Here is a 22,801-nt window from a genome sequence, read left to right as displayed (position 1 = left end):
GACAAGGAGGGCACTTTACATGGTATGAGCAGTGAGCATCTTGCCATACGACTGCGGTTCTGCGAGCAGGTGGATATCCTCGGTAGTCACGGATTAAGCATTGCCGCACCATTGTACCCATGTGGAAAGGGAGACTGGTACGCTCTTTTTTCAGGCCATACTCGTCTTGCCTTCCCAAGAAGTACAAGGCCCTTGCTGGTGTTGTCGCTGCTCTGAGCTTGGTGTTGTCAATTCTCTATTTCACACACGACGTGAGTTTAACACCTTTGCAAGCCGTTGATTGACCAAATCTCATGCTGGGTTACTCTATGATGAGAGCGACGCAGTAGCAGTTTGATCGCCTTTGTGGGGAAAAGATCGCGGTCGTGTTCATTGCGTAGTGGTCTTGCGGATATTACCCCTTGTGTTGCATCCCGTATGCTCAAGCATAGTAAATCAGGAGCCGCAGCCTGGAGGGTGGTCGAACGGTTTAACCCGTACTTGGCGTAATGCAGTGCTCCGGATATCGATTTCACTCTCTTTTTCAGAGAGCAAACCGGAAGAATCAAAAGGTACAGTTTACACGCCGATGGGTCTGCGAACGGACTACTACGACAGAAGGCCTGCCCTGGCTTAAAATGCAGCAACTCCTCGGTCTCAGTCAAGAAGGCCGCTGTCCACAACGTGTACGATTTCAGGAGCACACTGTAAAAGATGATTGCCAAGTCGAGGCTAGCCCTCAATTAAGTGCATAGTAGGGGCCAAAAGAGCAGCAGAAACGTTGCACGCGTGTAGTTCTTGCGATGGTACTGTAGACCTATGCTGTGGCGGCAAACTGCGAGTACTGCTCTAGTAAGCCCAGCTGCCGGCTGGACGTCCCCCCGAATCGTTTTGCTGGCCCGAAAGTGGTGAAATTGTAGGTAGCATTGAAAAGTAGAAGGCAGATATCAGCATCGGGCATGTTTTCTCGGGGCACCTGATGTGGTGGTTGCCTTTGCTTTGCCTCTTACTGCAGCGACCAAGCATGCCACTTAAGACACCTGCGAACCGTGAGACTCACGCACTGAAAATCGATCTGCATGGATGCTCTTGAGCTGGCAGTGTGTTCAGGAACAGCAGGTGACGTTGGCATACCGCGCAGAAGAGTGGTGTCTCAGGAGAGCAAGCAGTGTGGTGCGATCAGGGGAACAAGCAGCTGCGTGGCGGAGGAACCGCAGCGCGATGCTCTGACTAGCGTTTTGAGCCAAGCATTAACTTCACCATAGGTGATTCTGACCTCAAAGCAATTTCGCCAATGGTTCGTGTCTGCAATGCGTCACCTGGTACTAAACCGGGTTTGCACGAGAACTACCGTAGGTTATTCCAATGTCGCCCCAGTTTTCCTCGCTCAACTAATAGCCGCGACAATCCCTAGTGAAGCCAGCGGTCGTAGGGCACTGCCCAGCAAACCAAGCGGCAACAGAATATGAAACCAAGCGCTATCAGATATTGAAGATACAAGGTATAGTGAATGCTACGACATGGGTAATGTTGGCAGTTTTACGTTTGCTTTGCAGCTATTTTCGTGATCGTCGTAAAAGACGGGTGAGTGAAGCCTGCTAGAAGCCTCATGAGCACAACTATGGTTGCGGTTACGTAGCGCTCGCAGTTGGGAGGCATTGGAAGCTTGTGGCATTTTCAAGCTCGCGACTTTGCTGCATTACCCGGAAACACAAGCCTAATAGCATGTGGTGCACTGGCCCGGGAATGTGTTTGTTTCGTGTGGCTCTCTGTTTCGCCACTTCCTTGCTGGTGATTCTTCTGGGTGAATCCTGTGGCACGTGATGACATACTAGTGTAGGAGTTTTTTTCGTGCAACTGCTTGCAGAAGGCTCGATGGTCACATGTGGCATCTCTTGATTACTAGACGATGCTGTAAGACACGCACTGTGTTTCAGGTCTTTGGCACTGCGATATTTACTGCCGCTGGGACCAACTATCGTGCTCGTGGTTCCAATGACGTGACTGTCACCAGCTCTCGGGCGTGGACAAACGGCCACACATCGATGACGCAGGCATGACGCCCTAACACAGACGGATGACCACTGCTCGGTTCATACTGTCCCTCTGCTGCGTGTGTTTGTTCAGGACAAGTATGCATCCAACGAATCTGAGACCAATTATTTACTAGATTGAGGGATGTGTGCGTGACGCCGTGCCTTTCTCGATAGGTCACGCGTGTCACCAAATAGCTGGGGCGACACGATGAAGAGGCCTTCGGACAGTGTCGTAATGCCCTCGCGGCGGCGGGCCCATCTGTATACGCGGGGTGTTGGTAGACGATACGAATAGGAGCGAGACAGTTCTTGCAGGACGGTCTGATTCCCCTCACGTACGCTGTCACGTGGTTACAACTAACAGCTGACCCAGTCTGCGTCAACAGCGGCGTGCCGTCAGGGGCACGATGCATTTCCAAAATAGGGGCCTGTGAAAAGCCGCCACCTGTGTCTCATTCCCCGTTCTGTGTTGAACCTTACTGATAGGCGACGTCAGGTCAACGGGAGGTGCCTCTCCTCGCTCAACAAGTAAGTATTTCTTTGAGGTAAAGTGATGAGCGCGTAGCAGTGGGAAAAAAGGCCTGCAAAGGAGGTCGATTATTCGTGAGCGCGGGCGCGCAAGAGAAGCGTTGTCTCTTGTTGATGCTGGAGAACTCTGCAGCTTCATTAACCTAGCCCGAACAGAGACATGGGAGGCGGGGAGACTGAGTAGCCTTCAGGGTGCCGCTTCATGAAGTTTCTTGCTCTGAGCGGGCGCCCGGGAAGGCCTCTCTCCTGCTCGGTACAGCACGTAGGTCGATATTGCATAGTAGACACGGGGGTTTCTCTTGGCGCCGTAGAAGACCCTGCAGTAACTAAGCCCGGGGACTCTGCACAAACAGTCCAGTAGTGTGCCCTCCAATCTCGTAGCATGGACAGCAGTCGAAGCAACATTTCGCTCTCATAAAGAATACGGGCACGTCGAAGAGTATTTGTACTGGTCTTCTTTTACACAGCAAGTAGCAGGTCCTTGCAGTGAAGCGCTAGTGCGAGCAAATAACGAAGCGCACAGACCAAGAGACGTCTGGGACAACTACAGCACCGCGGCATTCCATCAAGAGTTGTTGGCGACTGAAGCTTAGGGAAACGCCAACGCTGCTAGATGCTCAGACGTGTTTCCTTGCGGCGTTACCCAGGAATGACGAACGACTGGCGTGTAGGTGTCGCTGATTCCACCATCTCCAGTGGGGACAGCTAGTATTCGCGGATTCTGTCCGCGTCAGAGTCATGGTGTCCATGCAAGTGGCGAGTCACGAGTTGGGGCGAGATGTTCTTGTGCATAGTACGGCTCATAGCAGATCAGCTGATCGTGTGGAGGCATGACTCTTCGCCCCTTCGCTCCTGTGACAGAACAGCAGTTTCATTTTGCATTCCGGGTTTGCCTAACAGCAGAGACACACGACACAAGAAATGGCGTGGCCAATGTGGAACCATGGCACGTCCTCCATGCGACGGTTGAATCTGTTCTGGTATCTCGTGTAGCACGGATCTCTTGTTTGAAGTCGCCGCATTTTCCACGTCCCACGCAAGTCCTCACAGAAGCCACATAGCACGCAGACGCAAAACCGACGATTTCACAGGGGCGTCGAACCAGGACACGAGCGGGAAGTGATTCAAGTGTCCATTCAGCGTTATAGCTCCGTAGTTGCCGCCTACTGTCCACCGGTACCCGAACAGAAGCGCCAGGGCAGACGACCTACGGCATCAGTGGCGTACATTCTACTTCTTACATGTGGCCAAAGTTTGAGAATATCCGGTGGTGTATTCGCCCGCTTCATGCATTCTAAGGTGACTGTATGTGAAGGTAGACGCAAGAAGAAAGCTTTATATCCACACGCTTTGGACGGTGCGACATGCCAGACGACCAGGTTACTGGACGAATCGTTCGAGGGCTGGAGGCACTGAACAAACAAAATACTTGTAAGCCTTCTCGTCACACGCCTCTCTGCCGAAGAGCAGTCAGTGGAATGTGTTACATGAGGAATCGTGGAATGGTTCAGGCAACCGAAGTGTCCTTTTCGCGGGGTTTGTGCTTCCGATCACGCATGACTGACCGAGAATACATGCCGAGAAGACGCAAGCGACAGTGCGGGCATGCTGAAAAGTGATACAGGCGGCAGTCGTCGTGCACTACACTTAGTCACCACAAGCGCTCACGCTCGTGCCGTCCGTAGTTCGAGCAACTGAAACGGTTTGTCTTGCTTGTATTGCCGCATACCCTGGATATCTCAAGCGTCTGGAAGTAGCTGTTTCGTCTTCCGTTACGTTAAGCCTGCAGTTTTCGCACGCGACGTATTCTGCAGTCCAACGGCGCTGCATTTCCACCTCGTTAGGTCGCCTGTGGCATACCCGAGCCCAGAAATAATGGCAGCTTCCTCTGCTCATTGCGTGAGCGACCGCCGTTGAACAGAAGAATCACGCGTTCGGTGCTTGGCACTCACGAACGACTTATTCCGTTTCCTCGAGATTCTGTTCTGTCCGTCGGATTGTTAATGCGCATGCATGACTACATATTTGCATGGACACTTGCATTTGTGAAAGGTGGCTCGCACAAACGGAGCATCGCTTAACAAAAACTGCAGCAGCGGACTCAGAGTGGCGCTCGCAACGAGGACCACCTGACACGTCACACGCGGTTGCGCGAAGTGCTCGGCGAAGAGGTAACAGGGGTGACCGGAACTGGGTAGAGAATACCAAAGCAACAATCAGGTTCCGCAGAATGTACTGAGCAGACGAGCGCGGGCCTAGAATCCGCTTCTACTTCTTGTCTTGATCAGTCGTCTTGCGGATCAGCTTCATTGCCACCGATGGCCTAAGTCGACGTAACAGGACAAGAAACGAGCGTACCTCTTAGCAGCGCCATCGCACGGGCCCTTCACGATAAACAGAAATATGTGGGGGGTGTGTGTGATGTTATGAGTCAGTACTTGGGCAACTGTGGCCGGCGCTCGTGCAGAAAGGCAAGGGGCGCGGTCGAAGGGCCGAAGCATCAAGCCATGACTTCGTCGCGCGGCCACTCTGAAAACGTCTTGTATGTACCCTTGACACAACTCAACGAATGGCTGGTGCGTTTCTCTGCCCAAATGATCCTGGAGGACACACGCAGGCTCGAAGCTGCCGACTACGACACGGTTCAACGCGGTGTCGACTGTTGCTCACGCAATTACAAAGTGCCATCACGCCGCCCAAGGCTTACCTGAATTCATTTGAGTGCTCCGCCTCGATCCGGACGAGAAGCGAGTCGAATATTTGAATAGTTTCCCCTGAGCTGCGATGCGTCAAATGCTGCTTGTCCGCGTCAAATGCGTACTCCTGCTCTTTGAAGAAGACGATACCTATAAGGGATTAACGAGGCAAAACGCGTCATCCGTACGAAGGCACCAGTCACGCGTACCCGCTCGCGTATACCGTTTGCGCTGGTCGCACGGGCTGTTCCTGAGCTGCCGAGCGAGCCAAAGCGGTGCCCTCAAGGGTGGGGCTCGCAGTGGAGAGAAATATCCACTATTTGCCGGGTTGCCCTCTCCACTGAAAAAGCGCTTGAACTGCTTAGCGTACATGAACACCCGGATACTGAGAAGTCGCGTGTCCCTCGGGCACGTCTTTTCGCTTCCTGATGCTTCCACTCCGTCTGCTTCAAGAGGCTGGCGGAAGTGCTATACTGGTTTACTCGAGCGCGACGCTTGCTGGGCGGTGTATTCGACTTACCTTCGAGGCCATACTTATGGATGTAGACTAACGCGCCGTTCTTCTTGACCTTCGTCACTGTCCCGACAGCCTCCTTCGCGCCCTTGTGCTTGAAGTACAGATACACGTGATACTGCACGCTATTCCGACCCGCGACTTGCGCGTTCCGGTGCTTGAGGTTGAGCAGCTCGCACTGCTGCGACAGCTGGCAGGGCCGCACACACACAAACACGCATCAACGCAGCGTAACCGGCTGAAATGGCGACGCACAGACGAAGACCGAGACCTGTAGACGCCGCAGTCCGGGAAAACACAGTAGGGAGCGCGGGATGTCGCAGGTGCGCATAGACATATGAAAAAACTTGTGATTTGTGCACGCAGCAAATAGATGGCAAACGCCTCCCTGCGCACGCAGGAATACGTTTCTGAGGGCTTGCCGCACTGCAGCCGATATATCAACGGCTACGTGAGCGTGTCCACCGACGAGCCGCGATCTCGATGATCAGTGGAGGAAAGCCCAACACGCGAAATGGACTCCGCAAAATAGGAGGTACCAAACCATCTCGAGAACGCGGCTGCGTCAATGTGCACTTCTCTGCTGTTGCTAAGGTGTGCTTGGGTTCGCCTCCTAACGCATCTCGCCCCGGAGGCTTCAATTGGCGCCCGCCAGAGACTCCCGTACCTTTTGTTTGTTTCGGCAAACCCGAGGCACATCGGCGATGCCCACGGCTGCCGCGAGCATTCGATGGACAATTACGTCGGCGTATCTTCGAATTGGCGAAGTGAAGTGTGTGTAAAGCGGCGCAGCAAGCCCGTAGTGGTGGAAGTACGGGCTGACTTCCAGCGCGGAAGGCGCGGAAGACAGCGAGGACGTGATTGACGGCTTCGAGGACTGCGCGTTCGACAAAATATCTCCAGAGCTGAAGTAGACAGCCTGCGAAACACAAGAAGCCGGAAACCCGCCAGCGAAGTAGAGGTGTTGAGTCGCTCAGTTGAATTGCCCGTAGTCAAAAACGCAGGGGCTTTCCTGTGCATGCAGCGCTGTAGCGAAACTCGATAGCTGCGCTGTGATCTGTAGATTCACCAGAGCTCCTTTGGAGTGCGACTTTTCTAGATATTTGGAGTCTTCGCAAGGACGCGCTTCCAAAAAAGAGCAATTTTGTTTCATGGTACAGATCCACGCCTTACTTGGTTCATGCAGCGTGTGGTCAGAATGCGCACGAGAAAGTCCAGGTCCGGTGCCGCTTTTGCCACGGCGTTGAGCGAGGCCGCAAGGCGTTTGGAAGACGAAAAGCTGCAGAGCAGTGAAAACAGAAAGCGAGCAACCGTGAGCCGTAGAGAAGAAGCCGCCGGCGGCCATCACCCGTGCCGCAGGGCTGCATCGAGCTGAGGCCCTACCAGAAGAAGCACTATCGCTGTTCACACAGAGCCACGGAAGGACGCCTGCAGGCGCCAGACAGAACGCATGCTCCAGTGCAGCGGCGCCTTACTCGAAGTTGTGAATGCCACGTCCCTTCAGAAGCTCGCTGAGGATCTGGAGTTGCTTCTCCTTGGGGTCGGGGTGTCGGCGAAGCAAACTCGCAGACGGGAAGTACTCAACGATTTTCTCCGCCACAGTCGTGTTGGCGAGAAGCATGAAGTCCTCAACCTGTGAGGCAAAGAGAAAAAAAAATGGACTGCATGCATGCGCAGCACCGCGAGCGTCGAGGCAAAGTACCGCAGCAGCTGCGAGATAGAGCAGACTGCTAGGGACAGATAGAGCCCCGCGATCTCGACGCGCAAGTCCGTCATTCTGGGCCTCCAGCTCCCTACTCGATCGACAGTTGAGCCGATGCGACTCCCCCTGCCCCCCCCCCCCCCCCCCGCGACCCCCATGTCCCTATGCACACAGGAAGGTGCCCTGCCGCCCGCGTTTGAGTTCATCGCGTGTGTGCCTCGGGCGCGCCCGGTCTTTTCCACGCCTGCGCACCATTCTGTTTGTGTCGCGAGCTTGGTACAGGGCGATGTCTGAAGCCTCCTCCTGGGAGACTTCTTCCGCGTAGTTTTCGTCATCGGGCGGGTCTGCCCCGGCCGTCGCTTCGCTTTCGCCCTGCGGCTTCTTCGCCGGCCGCTGGCGCTTGGCCTTTGCCTCGCCCTCCTCGCCCGCGTCCTTCAACGTGTCGCGAATAATCTGCACGTCCGGCGAAGCAAGCTGCAGCGCTCCAGCCTCCATGCGCTTGCGCCGGATGACCTGCGAAATGAACAGCAGTCTGCGCAGGTTCTCCGCCAGCTCCGTTCTGCAGAGACACACAGGCGAAACGCGCAAGAATCGTCCCTCCGCGCCAACGCCGCGCATGCAGGCGGCTGACAGCCTGCTTGTCGCGCAGAATATCTCCTTATCCCGCCTCCTGGTGAAAGTGTGTGCGAGTCGTGCAAACAACACAGATGTGCATGCCTCAATGCAGGCGCCGAACAGCGACACCTCGCAGGCACGAAAACTGACCCTCTCGGTCAGTTTTCGCCAGCGTGTGGCGCTCAGATGCCTTTGAAAGCCTTGTTCCTCCGCCTGCATGCGCTGCGCTGAGAGCTTTCCCAGTCCGAAAGCCGCCGCGAGTCCTCACTTGTCGCCGGGGTCGTCAATCATGTTTTGCGCCTCCGCATACGTCAACGCCGCGCGCGAATGGATGAACGTTTTGTGGAAAGACGAAGAGAGAATATCGCCTTCCGAGGTCATCTCCCACAGCACAGAGAAGGCGAGACGATCTTGATCCCCGCTGCAAAAATAACGACGGAGCCAAAGAAAAAGTCAAACGTCGCCGACAGGCAAAACACTTCGGGGCTTTTTCCACTCGTCGAAGCGCTTGAAAATGCACTTCAGCACACGACTGTGAGGAATCGGGCAGTGCGCCACTCCTTCGGCGCATCAAGATAAAAGGATATCAACAGGTTGTGTCGCAGACGTTTTGCAGACAATCCACTCGTAGCGCATACCAAACAGAAACCGGCAGTCTGTGGAAATCTATAAGCCGTAAATCAACTGTGCGAAGGCTCCGCCAAGAAAAAACTGACAAGCCCCCACGGAGCACGCAAACCAGCCACCAAAACATACACCTGTATAAATGTATATATATCTATATATATGCACATATATATCTGACGAGAGAGACTGGCGTCGCGAAGCCACGCGGATGCTCAGATATCGGATGGATATTTTTTGTGGAAGCAGCCGGCGAAAAAGACGACTCAGAACTGTCGATGCGTGGCGGGACACGTACACAAGGGAGCACAGATCGGTAGTCAGCAGAGAGGGAAGCATGTCCGTTCGGCGCTCCACTAGGTAGACTGTGGTGCATCGCTCAGAAGCCTCTTCGTCCAGCGCCGTGTCTGTAGAGCCAAGGAGAGGAAAAATGCGAGAAAGCAACAAACGCTGCTCACACGCCCATGTGCGCGTCCACCAGAGTTTCAATCAACTGTGCCGTTGTGGTCTCTGCGTCGCAAGCGCTCTTTCTCTTCCCTTCGCGCTAGCCGCAGCAACGCCGCTAGCAGAGATCAGGGCGGCTGCCACGCGTGTTCGCGCTTTTAAAACCAACAAATAGGCACACACACGCTTGTGTGTAGGGGCTTTCATGTGGGGATATGTTGCACGACATTGAGTGATCGATTGGCTCTGACGCGCAGCCCTTCAGGGCAGCGACCTCAGTCTCGCCTGCGTGAACTCGCGGGACAGGCGAGTTTTCCCCTTAAGAAAGCCGGCGGCACAGCGCTTCTAGAGTCTTCAGCTCTTTCGGTTCCAGCCGCCAACGCGGTCAGCGCCTTCTGTCGCGCATTACCTTCCTTGAGGAAGTACGTCACATCTGCGATGTGGACGCCGACCTGAGCGCAGCAAACAGGGCACGGACCAGCACTGCGGTTGTTGTCACTCTCTGCGTGTCGCGTATCTGCAGCGCCGCCAGCGCGCGAGGGCGCCGGGAGCCCGCGGGGAGAAGCCTGTCGCACGGATTTTCGCTCACTCGGTAGTTTCCATTCTCCAGCACCTCCAGACTGAGCGCGTCGTCAATGTCTTTGCAGCCCGGCGGATCCACAGAGCAGACGCAGACGTGGCGAAGATCGAGTCTCGCCTGTCGCTCAGCCTCGGGCATGTCCGCGAACGACCAGGTTTTGGGCGGCAAGCATCGCATTGAGGCCAGCGAGAAGTCGCGGGAGACGACGCCTGAGGACAGCAGCAACGGAGGCGAAAGCACAAAGTGACGCAACGCGAGTCGCGGCGAGAAAGGCCAACTGGAGTGGCTAACACGGTCCCAAAAGGCACAGTCGACAAACCCAGCGAAAAGACCGAGCTGTTTCCTGCCTGCCTGACTCCTGCGCTGTCCGCCCCGGCCTGTCTGTCGCTTACGGGCTCTCGGAATGTCCATCTCCGCTGCGCGCCCGCCCCCCCCCCCCCCCCCCCCCCCCCCCCCCCCCTGCTATCACGCTATCGAAGCCCTTCGCTAAGTCTTGCCTTGTTCGCGAAGAATCACATTCGCCTCGGCCTCTGCAGTCCCGAACTCGCCCAGAATCTCCGTCCAGTGCCCCTGCAGAAAGCACACAGAGAGTTGCCATGACAGTCAAAAAGCAGTGCTAAAGAGAAAAAATTACTCAATGGGTTCTTCCCTATTAAATATGTAGAAGGATATTTTCAAGTTATTATTGAACCCATTTCAGTCTCGGTGTGCCGAGAAACCACGCAGGTATTCGTGTATACGGGGCTGTCTCTCCGCTCCTCTTCCGCTATTAAGGAAGCCGCGCACACGTTCATCGCACAGTAGGAGTTCCGTTGGCATACGGCGTGATAATCCAAACGGATTATACACGTGTGCCTCCGCATACATATACTTCTTCAATAAACCGTGGAAAGCAATCACGGGCCTAGGAAACGAGCGTTCGAGGCCTGCCACAGGAATCCGGCAGAGTGGCGGCTATTTGAATCCCCGTGTGCAAGCGCCGAGCTCAAACAGAAATGCGCGGCTTTCTTGAGCGTCTTGAGGCGCCGGTGAATGCTCGGTCCTCGCCACGGCACTCTACGCGTCCGCCAACCACTCGACACATGCTTGATCATAGAAAAACGAAGACACTCCTAATCTCTGATAAACTACTCGCCTATAGACTGCGTGAGTGCCTTGATAAGCCCTCTAAATGTGCGCGCTCTTGAAAACAGTCGGCGTTTTGAGTACAAACTATATGCAGTGTCTGGATTGCTGGCGCGGCTTTCACTACTGGCACAGTTTTCGAGCTGGGTGCCCTACCCGCGGATTCCGGGAAAATCGATCCCAGGAGTCGATCACGACAACGATGCGCTTGTTCAGCAGCTGCTCAAACCGTCTCGTCTGCGGAGAAGCGCAGAAAAAAACAGGCAAGAGAATGAAAAACGAAACCATCCACCGTCGACGCAGACGTATCCGCCGCAAGCGCGACAAGAAAACGGAAAATGCCCGAGTGAGGCAAGCGGAAATGGACGGGTCGTACGAAAAGAAGTGTGTGTGGATCATTGCATGCATGCATCCGCACAGTTTTGCCGGCAGCAGGCTGTAGACTCCACAAGTTGTACGAATGTCGGTAACGCTGCAACGAGATTTTGTGTAACAAACTCGAGGGAGGTGCGGAGCGCCATGAGACGTGCGAGGCAGGAGGCTGACCTTCAGAATGATGTTGGGAATTCGCGGATCTGCGGGGATGAAAACCACCTCCGAGGGCAGGCCGCTCGTCGCCGCCTCGACTGCAGTTCAGCGGAGTCACGCCGCAAATCCAAAAAAAAAGTGAGGATATCCGAAAGAGTGTTTGTCGCAGATAGACGCCCGCAGTGGCCTTCAGTCCGTAGTACACATAATACACATCTACAGATAGTACGATTGCTGTGCACATGTTGACCGATAGTTATAGATAAACACACAGAACGAGGAAAAGCGATACAGACATATTTGTGCTGACTGATAGACAGACAGACGCGGAATCATGCACACGTGCATGGGCATCGGCTCCTCAGCGCGCGTCTGAGGCTCTCGCAAGGATGACGCCCTCAGAGGCAGCAGACGCCGCCGTGAGGAAGTCCTCTTCGGCATTCCGGAGGAGACCTACCTCTGAAGGGGTTGTCAAACGGGCGAATCGTGCCGCAGTATTCGCGTCGATTCTTGCGGATGATGCCAACGACCTTCCCCTTGAGGTCTTCTGCCGCCAGCGGCGCGGGCTCGTCATTCTCTTCGTCGTCAGTCATCTCAGCCGTCGGGAAGAGCTGCGCGTCATCCTCGACTTCCTTGATTTCCGCCTCAGCCTCAAACTTGCTCTCGTCCGCCGTCGCTGCGGCTCTGCCCGCGCTCGTCGTCTGCGGGATTTCCTGCTTGACGCCCTCCGCGTCGCCGCTAGCCGCGGCCTCGTGCGCCAGCAGCTGCACTGCAACGACGTCGCCTTCCACGGCGCGATTGAGGTTCTTCTTGCCGCGAATCCGCACTTCTTGACCTGCGAACCGCCCGACACAGACGTTCGTAATCGGAAAACTCGGCTCGCAGCGAAGCAAGAAAGATGAGAGAGCAGAGAGTGGAGAGTGGAGCACCCAGCCTATGCTGCCCGCTCAATCATCTGCGTTTTCACTCCTTTTCCCTCTGTCTTGCGTTTGAACTTCTCTGGCCTGCACACGTGCTCGGTCGCGGTCCTCCTCATATACTTTGACGTGGATGATGGGGTCGTAGTCTAGGAACTATGATGTCTTTGTTTACTCGGCTTGAGGTATCTCGTTCTGGATGGCCTCGCTGTGCTTCACCTACCTCCTGGGAGAAGCACGACACCGCGCCAGCAGCAGTCATGAGCCATTCTGAGCTTCCCTTTGTGAAGCACGCCCAACTTGAGCTTGCGGTTGATCTCCTCTTCGCGCATGTGTGCATCGTAGAACGCCGTTCGCTTCCGCAACTTCTCAGCTGCTTGCAGCTGGAGCGCAGCAGCGTTCTCTCCCGACGAGGCCAGGATTGACTCCTCTTCATCATCCTCGTCTTCGTCCTTCGCGCACACAAGACAAGAGAAACCAAAACAACTGAACACACGGCTGCATGAGACAAAGTGCTACCGGCGGCTGTCCCGCGGTACAACACGCACCGAAGCGAACTGCGTAAGTGATTGCTCATGTCGTTAATGCAAACTCGCGCTGCGTAGACCTCGCGGGCAACGCTTCCAGAGGACGAATCGCAGGCGCTGCGCCGGCTGCGCTGTAGCTGTGCGACAAGGTTCACGCGCCAGGCCTCGTCAGCGTGTGTGAGGCACTCTGTTGGCGACCTCCTTTGCCTTCAGAGTTGTCTCGAGAGACGCAAACAGTGAAAGACCACGGTCCTGTTTGTGTGCTTTCGCGCTCCGTGACCTCACCATCTGCGCCAACTTCTCGCCCGCCGCAGGAAAAACCGCACGCATCTCCTCGACGAACTCGCGAACGGTCAGCGCGTCGAGGCCCTTTTGGAGCGCCTCCGCCTGAAAAACCCAAACAACAATGACGTTCTCATATCGCTTCATCGTCCCTGTTGAGGCGGTGACTCAGGGCTCACGCTTGCGCCCGAGTCGGTTGGAAGACCGCACTCAGCTTTCCCCGAAATTCGGCTTCTTGCTGTTTTGCCTTCCGGTCTTCCGCCCACCCTGGCTACTCTCCTGCTGCACATGCTTCCTCCTCGGCGCCTGCTCAGGCCTTCGGTTCCGACGGGAGACCTCACGTACGTACAGTTAGGTGTGCGTATATATATATACATATATATATATATATAGCTGTATGTCACGCGTGAACCAGGTATAGCTATATGTCACGCGTGAACCAGGCTACTGTATCCATGAATATATATGTATATTATGGGGCGTATTAAGGCTGTGTTCACAGAAAAATATCTGTATACCTATATGCATTATACGCTATGAATGCACGTATATGCTGGTCTGTGCCACTTTGGGGCGTCGGGTCCCCTACTTTTCGTTTTTTTCCGTTGGTCAGGATCGTGACCTTTCCCAGGCGGCTCTCCTCGAATCCCACGGCGGCACCGGCCGCGAGCACGTGGTCTGACAGCCAGCGCGCAGCTGCGAAGAGCGACCGGCGATCTCGCGCCTCAAGCGTCTCGTCTGAGGAGAAGAAAAAGAGACACGCGGCAGACACCAGCGCGCTCTGTAGGTCACGCTAACCTCACGGCGCCGCGAAGGAGATCTGCTCCGGCGCCTCCGATGAAAGCGAGTCCTCAGGAGCACGTATTAGTTTCGCGCACTCGCTCAGCCTAGGCGCTCAGGCGTCCCACGTCTTCCACTTCGGGACCGAAGAGTCACGCGTTTTTAGACCTCGAGAAATAGAAACTGAAGCTCTTCTCTCGCGTCAGGAGCCGGCTTTCTCGAAGCAAGAGCCTGCGTCTGTCCATGCAATCCGCAAGCCCCTACCTTCCTGCCGCTCGACAAACGTCGATCGAAACACATCGTTTGCGAAGGCTGCGAACTTCCTGTGGCAGCGCGAGCTCCTTTCGCCGTCTTCTTTCTAGAAAAAAAAAGAGAACGAGAAAAAGATGACTGGTCTATGCGCAATGACGAAGGCAGCTAAGCTTCAGCTTCCCAGGTGTGGCAAGCGCGCCATCTATTTAGATAAATATAGATTTGTAGATATAGATATAGATGTAGACATAGATATAGATAGAGATACATAGATATAGACAGATTTAGACAGATGCACAGAGAGGTAGCCAGCTAGACGGAGATACAGACGAATGCGTGCAAAAAGCCAGAGAGAGCGACACGGAAACGTTGACAGGCCTTGGAGGCTAGAAAAAGGCAGAGCATATCTGCTTGACGCAGACAGACAGGTCTCGCCAGGCTGCTCTCAGCGGGCGGTGTGCGGCAGGTCACGCTTTTCACCAAACTCCCGACGCGTTTGAAAATCGCACAGATGACTGCCGCATCTCGCCACCCGCACTCTCGGTGCCCGGAGTGAAGCAAAATGAAACAATTGAAGCAAAAAAAAACTGACCTTGAAGAAGGAATGCGCGCTCTCGCTCGCCGACTCGTCTGCCGCTTGACGGCAAAGCGACATGAGGGCGGCGTACGTCTGGAGATTCCGGCGCTTGACCTGCGGGGCAAGGAAGTCGCAAACGCAAGGGGAGGAATCAAGCTTCGCGTCCTTTCTTCGTCTCTCTTCCTTGTCAGTCATCGCCTCAGGCCCCTAGCGCGGCGCGCGTGGGTGATCGCCGTGTTGTTCAGACATGCCCGCACTCGCGCAACACCAAAAGGCACGAAGTCCCCCCCTGTGTGGACTGCTTTGAGTGATCGCTTCTTCTTAGCCTCCCCCTGTGCAAATGAACTTCGAAATTACCTCCGCGAGCACCGAGGAGAGGAGGAGGCAGTTGTTGACGCAGGCGTCCTCTTGAAGGAAATCGATGTGCCGAAGAGCGACGTCGGCGTCCAGCAGCAAAAGGCGCTCGTCCATGCTCAGGACGCCTACAGACGAAGAGAAAAAGGGGAAACGATGAGCGGGGAGCCAGAAGTGTCTGTGCAAAGTGGGGGAATGTGGTGAATAAGCGACACTCGGTGAAGAGACCATGATGCAGCGAGAGTCAGGAAACTGAAAAAGACACTCGAAAGCGAGCAACTTCAAAAAGTCGACGGAGACTCAGATGGGAGTGTCGAGACACACGAGGAGAAGGAAGTCCAGCAACAGAAAAAGACGACGAAGCTAAAGAGCCGACAGAGACGCCTAAGATTAGGATGGGACAGAAACTTCAGCCGCAACGGAGTGCATGACGCGCAAGGAGGCTGCGGGAGAGACGTTTTTCGCTTTCGTCCCAAAGCGAAGCTTTGAAGGAAGATGGAAATATTACCGGAGTGCATGCCGCATGCAGCCGATCAAGAACGAGACAAACAAGAAATGCACCACCAGGCAGATGCGCGCCTTCAGCGCCAGAGACAAAACGCACGCTCAGCCGTCATGGTGCAACGAAAACAAGCAAATGCGCAGATCCGTGTCTACAGAATATGTATTTTAAGTTGGTCTCCATGTGTAGCTACGGTAGCAGTATCATGTCATTTTTCAAAGAGACTTCATGGACAAGCTAAAGTTCGCATGCCTGAGTGGCACTGACACACTGTAAACATGCATATGTGTATACGAGGCGCATATGCGGATGTGCATGTGCTGAACGCGCGCTACAGGCAGGTCAAAGGGACAGGCGTGCACGGGCTACGAAGAAAAGAAGAGCGTCGTTTTTCTCACCTTGTTGTGTTTCTTCTGTGGGGTCGTAGCAGAGGCAGCATCCCGCGATTCCGCAGGGCAAATCATCTCGCAGGTAGATCTCGCGCACGATTTTCTGGATTTTTCCTCTCCGCGTGGCCTTGAGGAACGTGATGAGACGGCGGTTGTCCTGCGCGTCTTTGCGCTCTTCGTGAGCCTCATCCACCTGCATCTCTTCGTCCTCGCCCTCTTCCTCGCGATCTGTTTTCTTCCTCCGCCTGCCTCGCCCTTCCTCCTCCGGCGCGGCAGCCGCACCGGGAAGCAGAGAGTACGCCATGAGCGAATGAGACAAAAACGAAGAAGACGAGCTGATGTAGGCTCGAAGATGGGCGGCAGACAGGGGGAACAGGGACAGAAGAAACGCAGCAAAAAAAAGTAGGGAAAAACAAGCAACGTAATCAGGCAAAACGGAAAGACCAAAAAAAAGAAGCTGATAGAAGATAGGTGAAACCTCGACGACGGAGGCAACGATGCGTTGCGGCAGAGCGAGATCACGAAGGTCACAAGGCAAGCGGAGGAAGGCGCGGCGAGGCGAAAAAGAACAGTAGCCTCGCGAAGAAAAAAAAATGACTCCTCGAGAGAAGGGAAGGACGAGCAACTCAATAAGAGAGGAGAAAGAAGAAAATGACCGTTCGGGCCTGAAGTCGCATGCAGCCCTATGAAGGCGAGAGAATCGATTGGAGAACAAGCCTCCAAATGGACGTACAGACAAGCCCTTCCTCCACACGACGGAGAACAGAATCCCACGTCTTGTGACGAATTGGCAGAATGAGAGACGCCCGGTCGTTGACACAGTCGTCAGTTTTCCTCGGTTCCTTCTCGCGCCCGGTCTTCCCGCCGCATGCAAGGGCGCCGACTTTCGGGAAAAGCAGCTGCAGTCGGTTTCTTTCTGCCCGGGAAAGCTCTCTTCTTCTCTCTCGTCTTCTCTGGTCCATCCAAACCTCGCTTCGCCTATAATTATATTCACTCGTTCTTTCAAGAGGCCGCAGAAGCAGCGGTGGAGCTCGAGATCCGCACTCAAGGGGTCACCGAGTTCGCATGCAACGCTTCTTTTCGGGGATTCTCGAGTTTCTGGGTGTCGACGAACGCGTTGGAGCTCTCTACATTCTTCCCTTTTGCCGCGGGTTTTTACCTGGAGGTTAATAGAAGCGAGTGCATCTGTTAGTTTTTCTTTTTCTCTCTTTCCGTTTCTCCACGCCCGTGGAGCCCACCCCTGGCCTCGGCTCATGAAGTCCACATTGTTCACTTCATGAGTATGATCTGCTAGTTAAACAGGCCGCTGTCATCCGTTTCTTTCTTCATCTTCTGCTCGGTTCTTCCTTCTCTCCCTTTCTTCTTTTTTTTTGTAACTTCTTCATCACTTCTGCTACCTCGTTTCTCAGCATCCCTCCTGTTTTCCTCGTTCGCGCTACCTCGCCATCGTCGTTCCCCGTTGTTCCTCCGCTGCCGTTTTTCCTCTGTCTCGCCTTTCGCCTCTCTTTTCTCTTGTTTTCCACCCCAGACCCTCGCCCCTGAGGCACCGGTTTTCTTTCTCTTTCCCCCTCTCCTTCGTCCCTTTCCACTCTGCCACGCCGGCATGCGAGTGTCCCCCCCTGTGGCGAGCGGCGCGCGAGCGGCGACGCGTCCGCCGCTGTTTGCCTCGCCCTCCTCTGAGGCGCTGGAGATGCTCCTCGAGGAGGCAGTCAAGCTTTACCTTCCGCCGAACTACGATTTTGAGGTCCAGAAGTCGCTGCGGCGTTTGAACGCAGAAAAGTGCCGGCGGGTGGCGCTGCAGTTCCCCGAGGGCCTCCTCGCCTGGTCGCTGCAGCTCGCGTCGATCCTCAAGTTCTTCTCCGACACAGTCGAGGAGGTCACCGTCCTCAGCGACGTCACCTACGGTGCCTGCTGCGTGGACGATCTCACGGCGGCAGCTCTCGGATGCGACTTTCTGATTCACTACGGACACTCCTGTCTTGTGCCGACGACGCACGCCAGCACCTTCCGCAACGCGCTCAAGGGCGCGGGAGACGAAGGCGAGCGGAAAGAAGGCGACGCACAGAGCGCGAACGGCCTCGGCTGCCTCTACGTCTTCGTCGACATCCTGATCGACCCTCTCCCCCTCTGCGACACGCTCAAACAAAACTTCTCGCCTGACGCGCGTCTCGCGCTCCTCGGCACCATTCAGTACGCAAAGTGCCTCAGGGTAAGCATCGCCTTGTGGCGGACGGACCAGACACGCCTTCCTGCATGTTGGCGCCGGCTTCTTCGCGTGCAGTTGTCACTTGTCTCGAGGAACTGCGGGCGCACTGCAGACACTTTTTCCCTGTCGAGGCGGCGCGCGGCTCTCCGCGGTACAGTCGACTTCTCGGCTTCATGTCCCGCCGCAACGCGGACTGAAAGGGACGCCGACGCGAGCACCTGTGGCGCCCTCTGCTTCTGCGAGGCGGCCCTCTAGAGGTCTCTAGTCAAGGCGGGAGTCTCTGAAGGTCGCTGCGAGAAGCGCCGCGGCGCGTCTGTGGGCATCTGCAGGGTGTTTTGCCGCAGTCAGATTGGTAAATCTTCTTCCACGCCAACGCAGACGTAGTTCCGGCAAGTGCGTGGTTGGCTGGCTGCAAGGCCGGCGGCGCGCTGTAGGCGTCGCGACCGACGGGAGGCTGATTCCTTCGTCTGGATTATTTCTTTTTCCGCGCGTGTTTTAACCTTGTCTCCCTTCGTCTCCGTCCGCTCACTGTGCAGGCTGTGAGCCGTCAGCTGCAGCAAGAGGGGTTTTTTCGCGTTCCGCCCTTCATTCCGCAGCGATCGCCCTTGACCGCGGGCGAAGTCCTCGGGTGCACTGCGCCGAAGCTCCCAGCCTCGCGCGGCGACGCGGGGGAGAAGCGAGAAGCGTGTGCATGCTCCGCCTCCGCTTCGTCTCCTTCTCAGCCGGCAGGTGGCGCTGAGACTTCCGCCTGCTGCGGTCGGCTCTCTGCGTCATCTGCCACGGCGCGGGCGCAGGGCGGGGTACGCCGCGAAGCGAAGTCCAGCGGCGCCGCGGGGTCGGACGACGTGGAAGACGTCGCCGCGTCCGCCGCGAACCTCCAGCTGGCACAGCTCGCGCGAGGAAGGGCGGGAGAAGACGGCGCGATTGACACGGTCATTTTCATTGCCGACGGGCGCTTCCACCTCGAGGCTTGCATGATTCAGAATCCCTCGCTGCAGTTCCTGCGATACGACCCCTTCGTCAAGGTGAGACGCGCCCGCCGCTGCGAAGCCCGAGGGCCTGCGAGCTCCACATGTAAATAGAAGATGTGTAAAACAGTTAGAAAGCAACCTACACACGGGAACAAAGAGTGCAACCCAAAGCATCAGCGAGCTTCGCTCGGGGTCTCGCCGTCTGTGTTGCGGAATCAAAATCCGTTGCCTAACCACTTGGCGACTTTTTAAGATTGAGGATAATAATATTTTGGCTCTAACCAGACGGAAACTCTGAGACAGGCAGGCGACAGCGCAGACACGCGGCTGAGCCACCCCCGCCCCCTTCTCCCCCCCTCCCCCCCCGTCAGGCCGCGGAGTTAGGCGCCGCCGACGCAGGACATGAGAGTGCGAACGAGGCTACCCGCCATGTGGAGAGGGACTTTAGCACGCACGCGCTTGCCTGCGCCTGTCGCTGCGTGGCGCAGTGTGGCTGCGATGAGCCGCCCTCAGCTCTGAGGCGCGCGCGGCTCCGACCTGTCGGTGTCTCTCACAAATGTTTTTCATGCGAGCCGTCTCTCTCTGCTTGCTTCTTCAGCGGCTTTTTCGGGAGTCCTACAACCACGCGGCGCTGCATCGAAGCCGACAGGCGGCGATCGCGGCCGCACGCAGTGCCACGAACGTCGCGCTGCTTCTCAGCACGCTGGGGCGCCAGGGGAGCGTAGGCATTCTTGAGGACCTTATGGCGCTTCTCGACGAAAAGGGGATTCCGTTCTGCGTCATTCTCCTCAGCGAGATCAGCCCGCAGAAGCTGAAGCCTCTCACGCGGCAAATTGACTGCTTCGTGCAGGTGAGTCCGCTGAACGGAGGAGCCGGCATCTTGCCGTCGGCGCATGCCACGGTGACTGCGATGTTCGCATGGGCTTAAGAGCACGGTCTCCAAGCTCGGCCCAGAGGGACGAATCCCCTAGTGTGCGGCTGTGCCTTGGATGACAGTCCTCGGCTGGAGAGGAAGTCTTCGTCCGCGTGAAAGAAAGCGGCGTGTTCAGGCTGCGTTGGGAACTTTCTGAGCCAGATTATGTTGATTGGGTTTGTTATTCGCGGCACGTGAGTTGTGGGATGCTTTGCCTGGTCGAGTTGTGTCTTTATTCTGTGCATGGCTGCTGCAGCTCGCAGTGGCAATTGAGGCTGTTCCCGCTCTCTGGATTTGCACGCGGCCACGCGTGCAGGATTTTGATCCCCGCTCTCGTTCTGGAACGCCTCTGCTGTGGGGTTGCCGCTGTCTGCTGTGCCATGGGTGCCCGTTGTCTTCCACGCCAGCTTCTGCTGCGCTTGCGTTTAAGTTTTGCCTCCGCTCGGCGTTGCTGTTCTGTCTCTGCTCAGGTCGCCTGTCCGCGGCTGTCCATCGACTGGGGTAGCGACTACGCCGCTGGCGGCCGTCCGGTGTTGACGCCCTACGAGGTCCACGTAGCCTTCGGGCAGGAGAAATACAGAGACAGTGAGTGGCGAGATCTTCTCGGTATTTTCCATCCCCACAGCATTTTCTGGCTTCAAGCGCCTGCACGCACGCAGATCTGCAAGTGCGGAAATTCACAAGAAATACAAATATATATATAAATATGTAGGCCTGAATTATCGACTGTGATGAGGGCTAGCGGCGAACCTGCAAGCTCTTCGCCCACGGATGCGTGTGCAGTCGGAAAGACGCATGCCAGGCTCAGGGGCGACCTTCGCCTGTGAACTCGAGAGCTCGCAAGTCGAGCTACTTTACCCATAGCACAAGAAGGTGGTAGATACGTGTATTCATAGAAAGCCTTAGAGGATTAATGCCGATTTGCGGGGATGAGACTCGCAGTTGACTTCTTGCGTGATCGTCGTTTTTCCGAGCTGTGAGACGAGCAGCGAAGTAGCCTCTAAACGGTTACGCAGAGACGAGGAAGCCGTGATGAATTCTGCTTCCCCCGGTGTGTCTTCAGCCAGCAGCGAAGGCGGTATCTGCATTTCGTAGTCGTGCGTCCTTCTTTTCCTCAGTCTATCCGATGGATTACTACAGCAAGGACGGAGGCGTGTGGAGCAACTACAACACAAAAGGTATGAAGACGCGAAGTTCGCGCTTTAGCGTGTTGTCAGGCTCTGTCCCATTGAAGGGCGCCTCGCGAGTGAGCGAACTTCTCAAAGTATTTTGTTTCAGTTTTCATGTTCTCATGTGCTGGATCTGTTTGCAGCGGGGCACAGGAGCGGCAGTCTGGCTCCAGTCATCTCGCCTCAAGATCGAAAAGCGCAATTGCGTGCGCGGCTTCTCGCGCGACAGAAGGTACAGCAAGGTCACGCATAGTCCTGGCGTTTCGTTCAAGATTCTCTTTCGTGTAAACGTGAGATCGTCTCCCTTCACAGAACCGCGTGCCAGTTTCCCCAAAAGCTACACACAGTGAGGCGTGTCGGCCGCGTAGACCTTCGGAGTAGAATGTCGCTGAACGGCGGGCGGTCAACCTGCAAGGGCATCCCACGTCTTCCTCCTTTTCCTTTGTTCAAAGACCTTCTGGCTTCCAAAACCTGCAGAGGCGTGTGAAGGCGAGGATGGAGCTGAAGCCTGCAAGGCGGTGATACTCTGCAAAAGTCGAAGACCGTCATTTAAGCGTTCATCGCTCAGGCGAAAAACCTGACATCCCGTTGCCGAGTTCGTGCGTGGGCTGCGTGGGGACAGATGCAACGGAAACGAAGTTACGGCGAGCCGCATGTATAGATCTATGCATGTCCATCAAACGTAGGAGTGTAGCGCATGCATAGGTCATTATAGCAAATATGCGAGGCATCTACGTTGTTGTGCGTCACAGCTTCCGTCAGCAGGCGTTGCCCTCCCGTAGAGGGATGCGGACGCTAAGAACTTTCGTTCGTTGTCTCTTCGAAAAATAAAGATGGAACGCAAGAAACTCTCCGCGTAATGAACGCGCATTTTTCGTCTGCGCAACGCCGAAATGCACTCTGAGCCTTCGGGGATAAAGTTAGGAGTTTGGCACTGTAGGCGTTTTCCTCACACGCGTTCGCTCCAGCGCTTGCCCTGGAAAGGCTGCAGGGAGAACTGTTACTACGCTCCGTCTGCGGTTTTAACGCGTTGTCCGATCGTGGCGCGTGCGAAATCAGCAAGCTATCAGAAGACGCGCGACGCCCTTCACGTTCGCGAACGATAACAGCAGATAGCTATTCGCTTGAAAGCGGCCGTCTTCCTTAAGATTTCTTGCGAACTTGGCCGCTACTCTTCGAGGGCGTGGTTCCTGTCTTCCGCGACAACAGGTGCTCAACGAGTTTGGCTGTCATTGCTATCCACGCATTTACACTCTATATCAGACGGCAGCTATGGATCCGTTCTTTCTACTCCGTCGTCGCGTCTTGCCTTCCCCGACTTAGTGAGGGACTTATTATGAAGCGCTTCGACATCAAAGCTCGAAACGGGGGAGCGGATGAGACTTCCAGGTGTCGAGAGAAAGCTCGGTGCGGCTGATGCTGTCTAGGTTGTGCGAAGGCAGTATCAGATCGTCCAAGCAATCTGCACTACGTATGGCGCAGAGAGCGCACAGCGTCGATGTCGATCGGCACGCGAGCAGCGAAGTGAAGACAGGAAAAAGGCGACGTGTCACGCGGTGGGCTCGCGCCGCCGTGCAGAAGAGCCTCTTTC

The 22,801-nt window shown here is 55.7% G+C and overlaps 2 protein-coding genes across 2 annotated transcripts; one reads left to right on the top strand and one right to left on the bottom strand.

The window, feature by feature from the left end:
• Window positions 1–4,811: 4,811 nt before the first annotated feature.
• On the bottom strand, window positions 4,812–16,255 carry BESB_084920 (RNB family domain-containing protein; the record flags this gene model as incomplete). Its single annotated transcript, XM_029366842.1, has 22 exons — window positions 4,812–4,866; window positions 5,251–5,389; window positions 5,760–5,943; window positions 6,421–6,672; window positions 6,927–7,032; window positions 7,229–7,386; window positions 7,708–8,014; window positions 8,339–8,491; window positions 8,993–9,101; window positions 9,548–9,590; window positions 9,728–9,927; window positions 10,216–10,288; window positions 11,000–11,080; window positions 11,390–11,469; window positions 11,829–12,206; window positions 12,512–12,740; window positions 13,101–13,202; window positions 13,687–13,835; window positions 14,142–14,235; window positions 14,722–14,820; window positions 15,064–15,188; window positions 15,961–16,255. 22 exons carry the CDS (start codon window positions 16,253–16,255, stop codon window positions 4,812–4,814), a joined length of 3,411 nt encoding a protein of 1,136 aa, XP_029217302.1.
• Window positions 16,256–17,554: 1,299 nt separating this feature from the next.
• BESB_084910 (diphthamide biosynthesis protein 2-related domain-containing protein) lies at window positions 17,555–21,463 on the top strand (the record flags this gene model as incomplete). Its single annotated transcript, XM_029366841.1, has 6 exons — window positions 17,555–18,160; window positions 18,694–19,182; window positions 19,727–19,978; window positions 20,512–20,626; window positions 21,160–21,219; window positions 21,354–21,463. The coding sequence occupies 6 exons, from the start codon at window positions 17,555–17,557 to the stop codon at window positions 21,461–21,463; spliced, it is 1,632 nt and encodes a 543-aa protein (XP_029217301.1).
• Window positions 21,464–22,801: the final 1,338 nt, after the last annotated feature.

The sequence above is a fragment of the Besnoitia besnoiti genome, chromosome VIII, assembly GCF_002563875.1.
Source record: "Besnoitia besnoiti strain Bb-Ger1 chromosome VIII, whole genome shotgun sequence".
Classification (NCBI taxonomy): domain Eukaryota; phylum Apicomplexa; class Conoidasida; order Eucoccidiorida; family Sarcocystidae; genus Besnoitia; species Besnoitia besnoiti.
The sequence above is the reverse complement of the archived record's forward strand: the minus strand, read 5'-3'. Positions and strand labels throughout refer to the sequence as shown.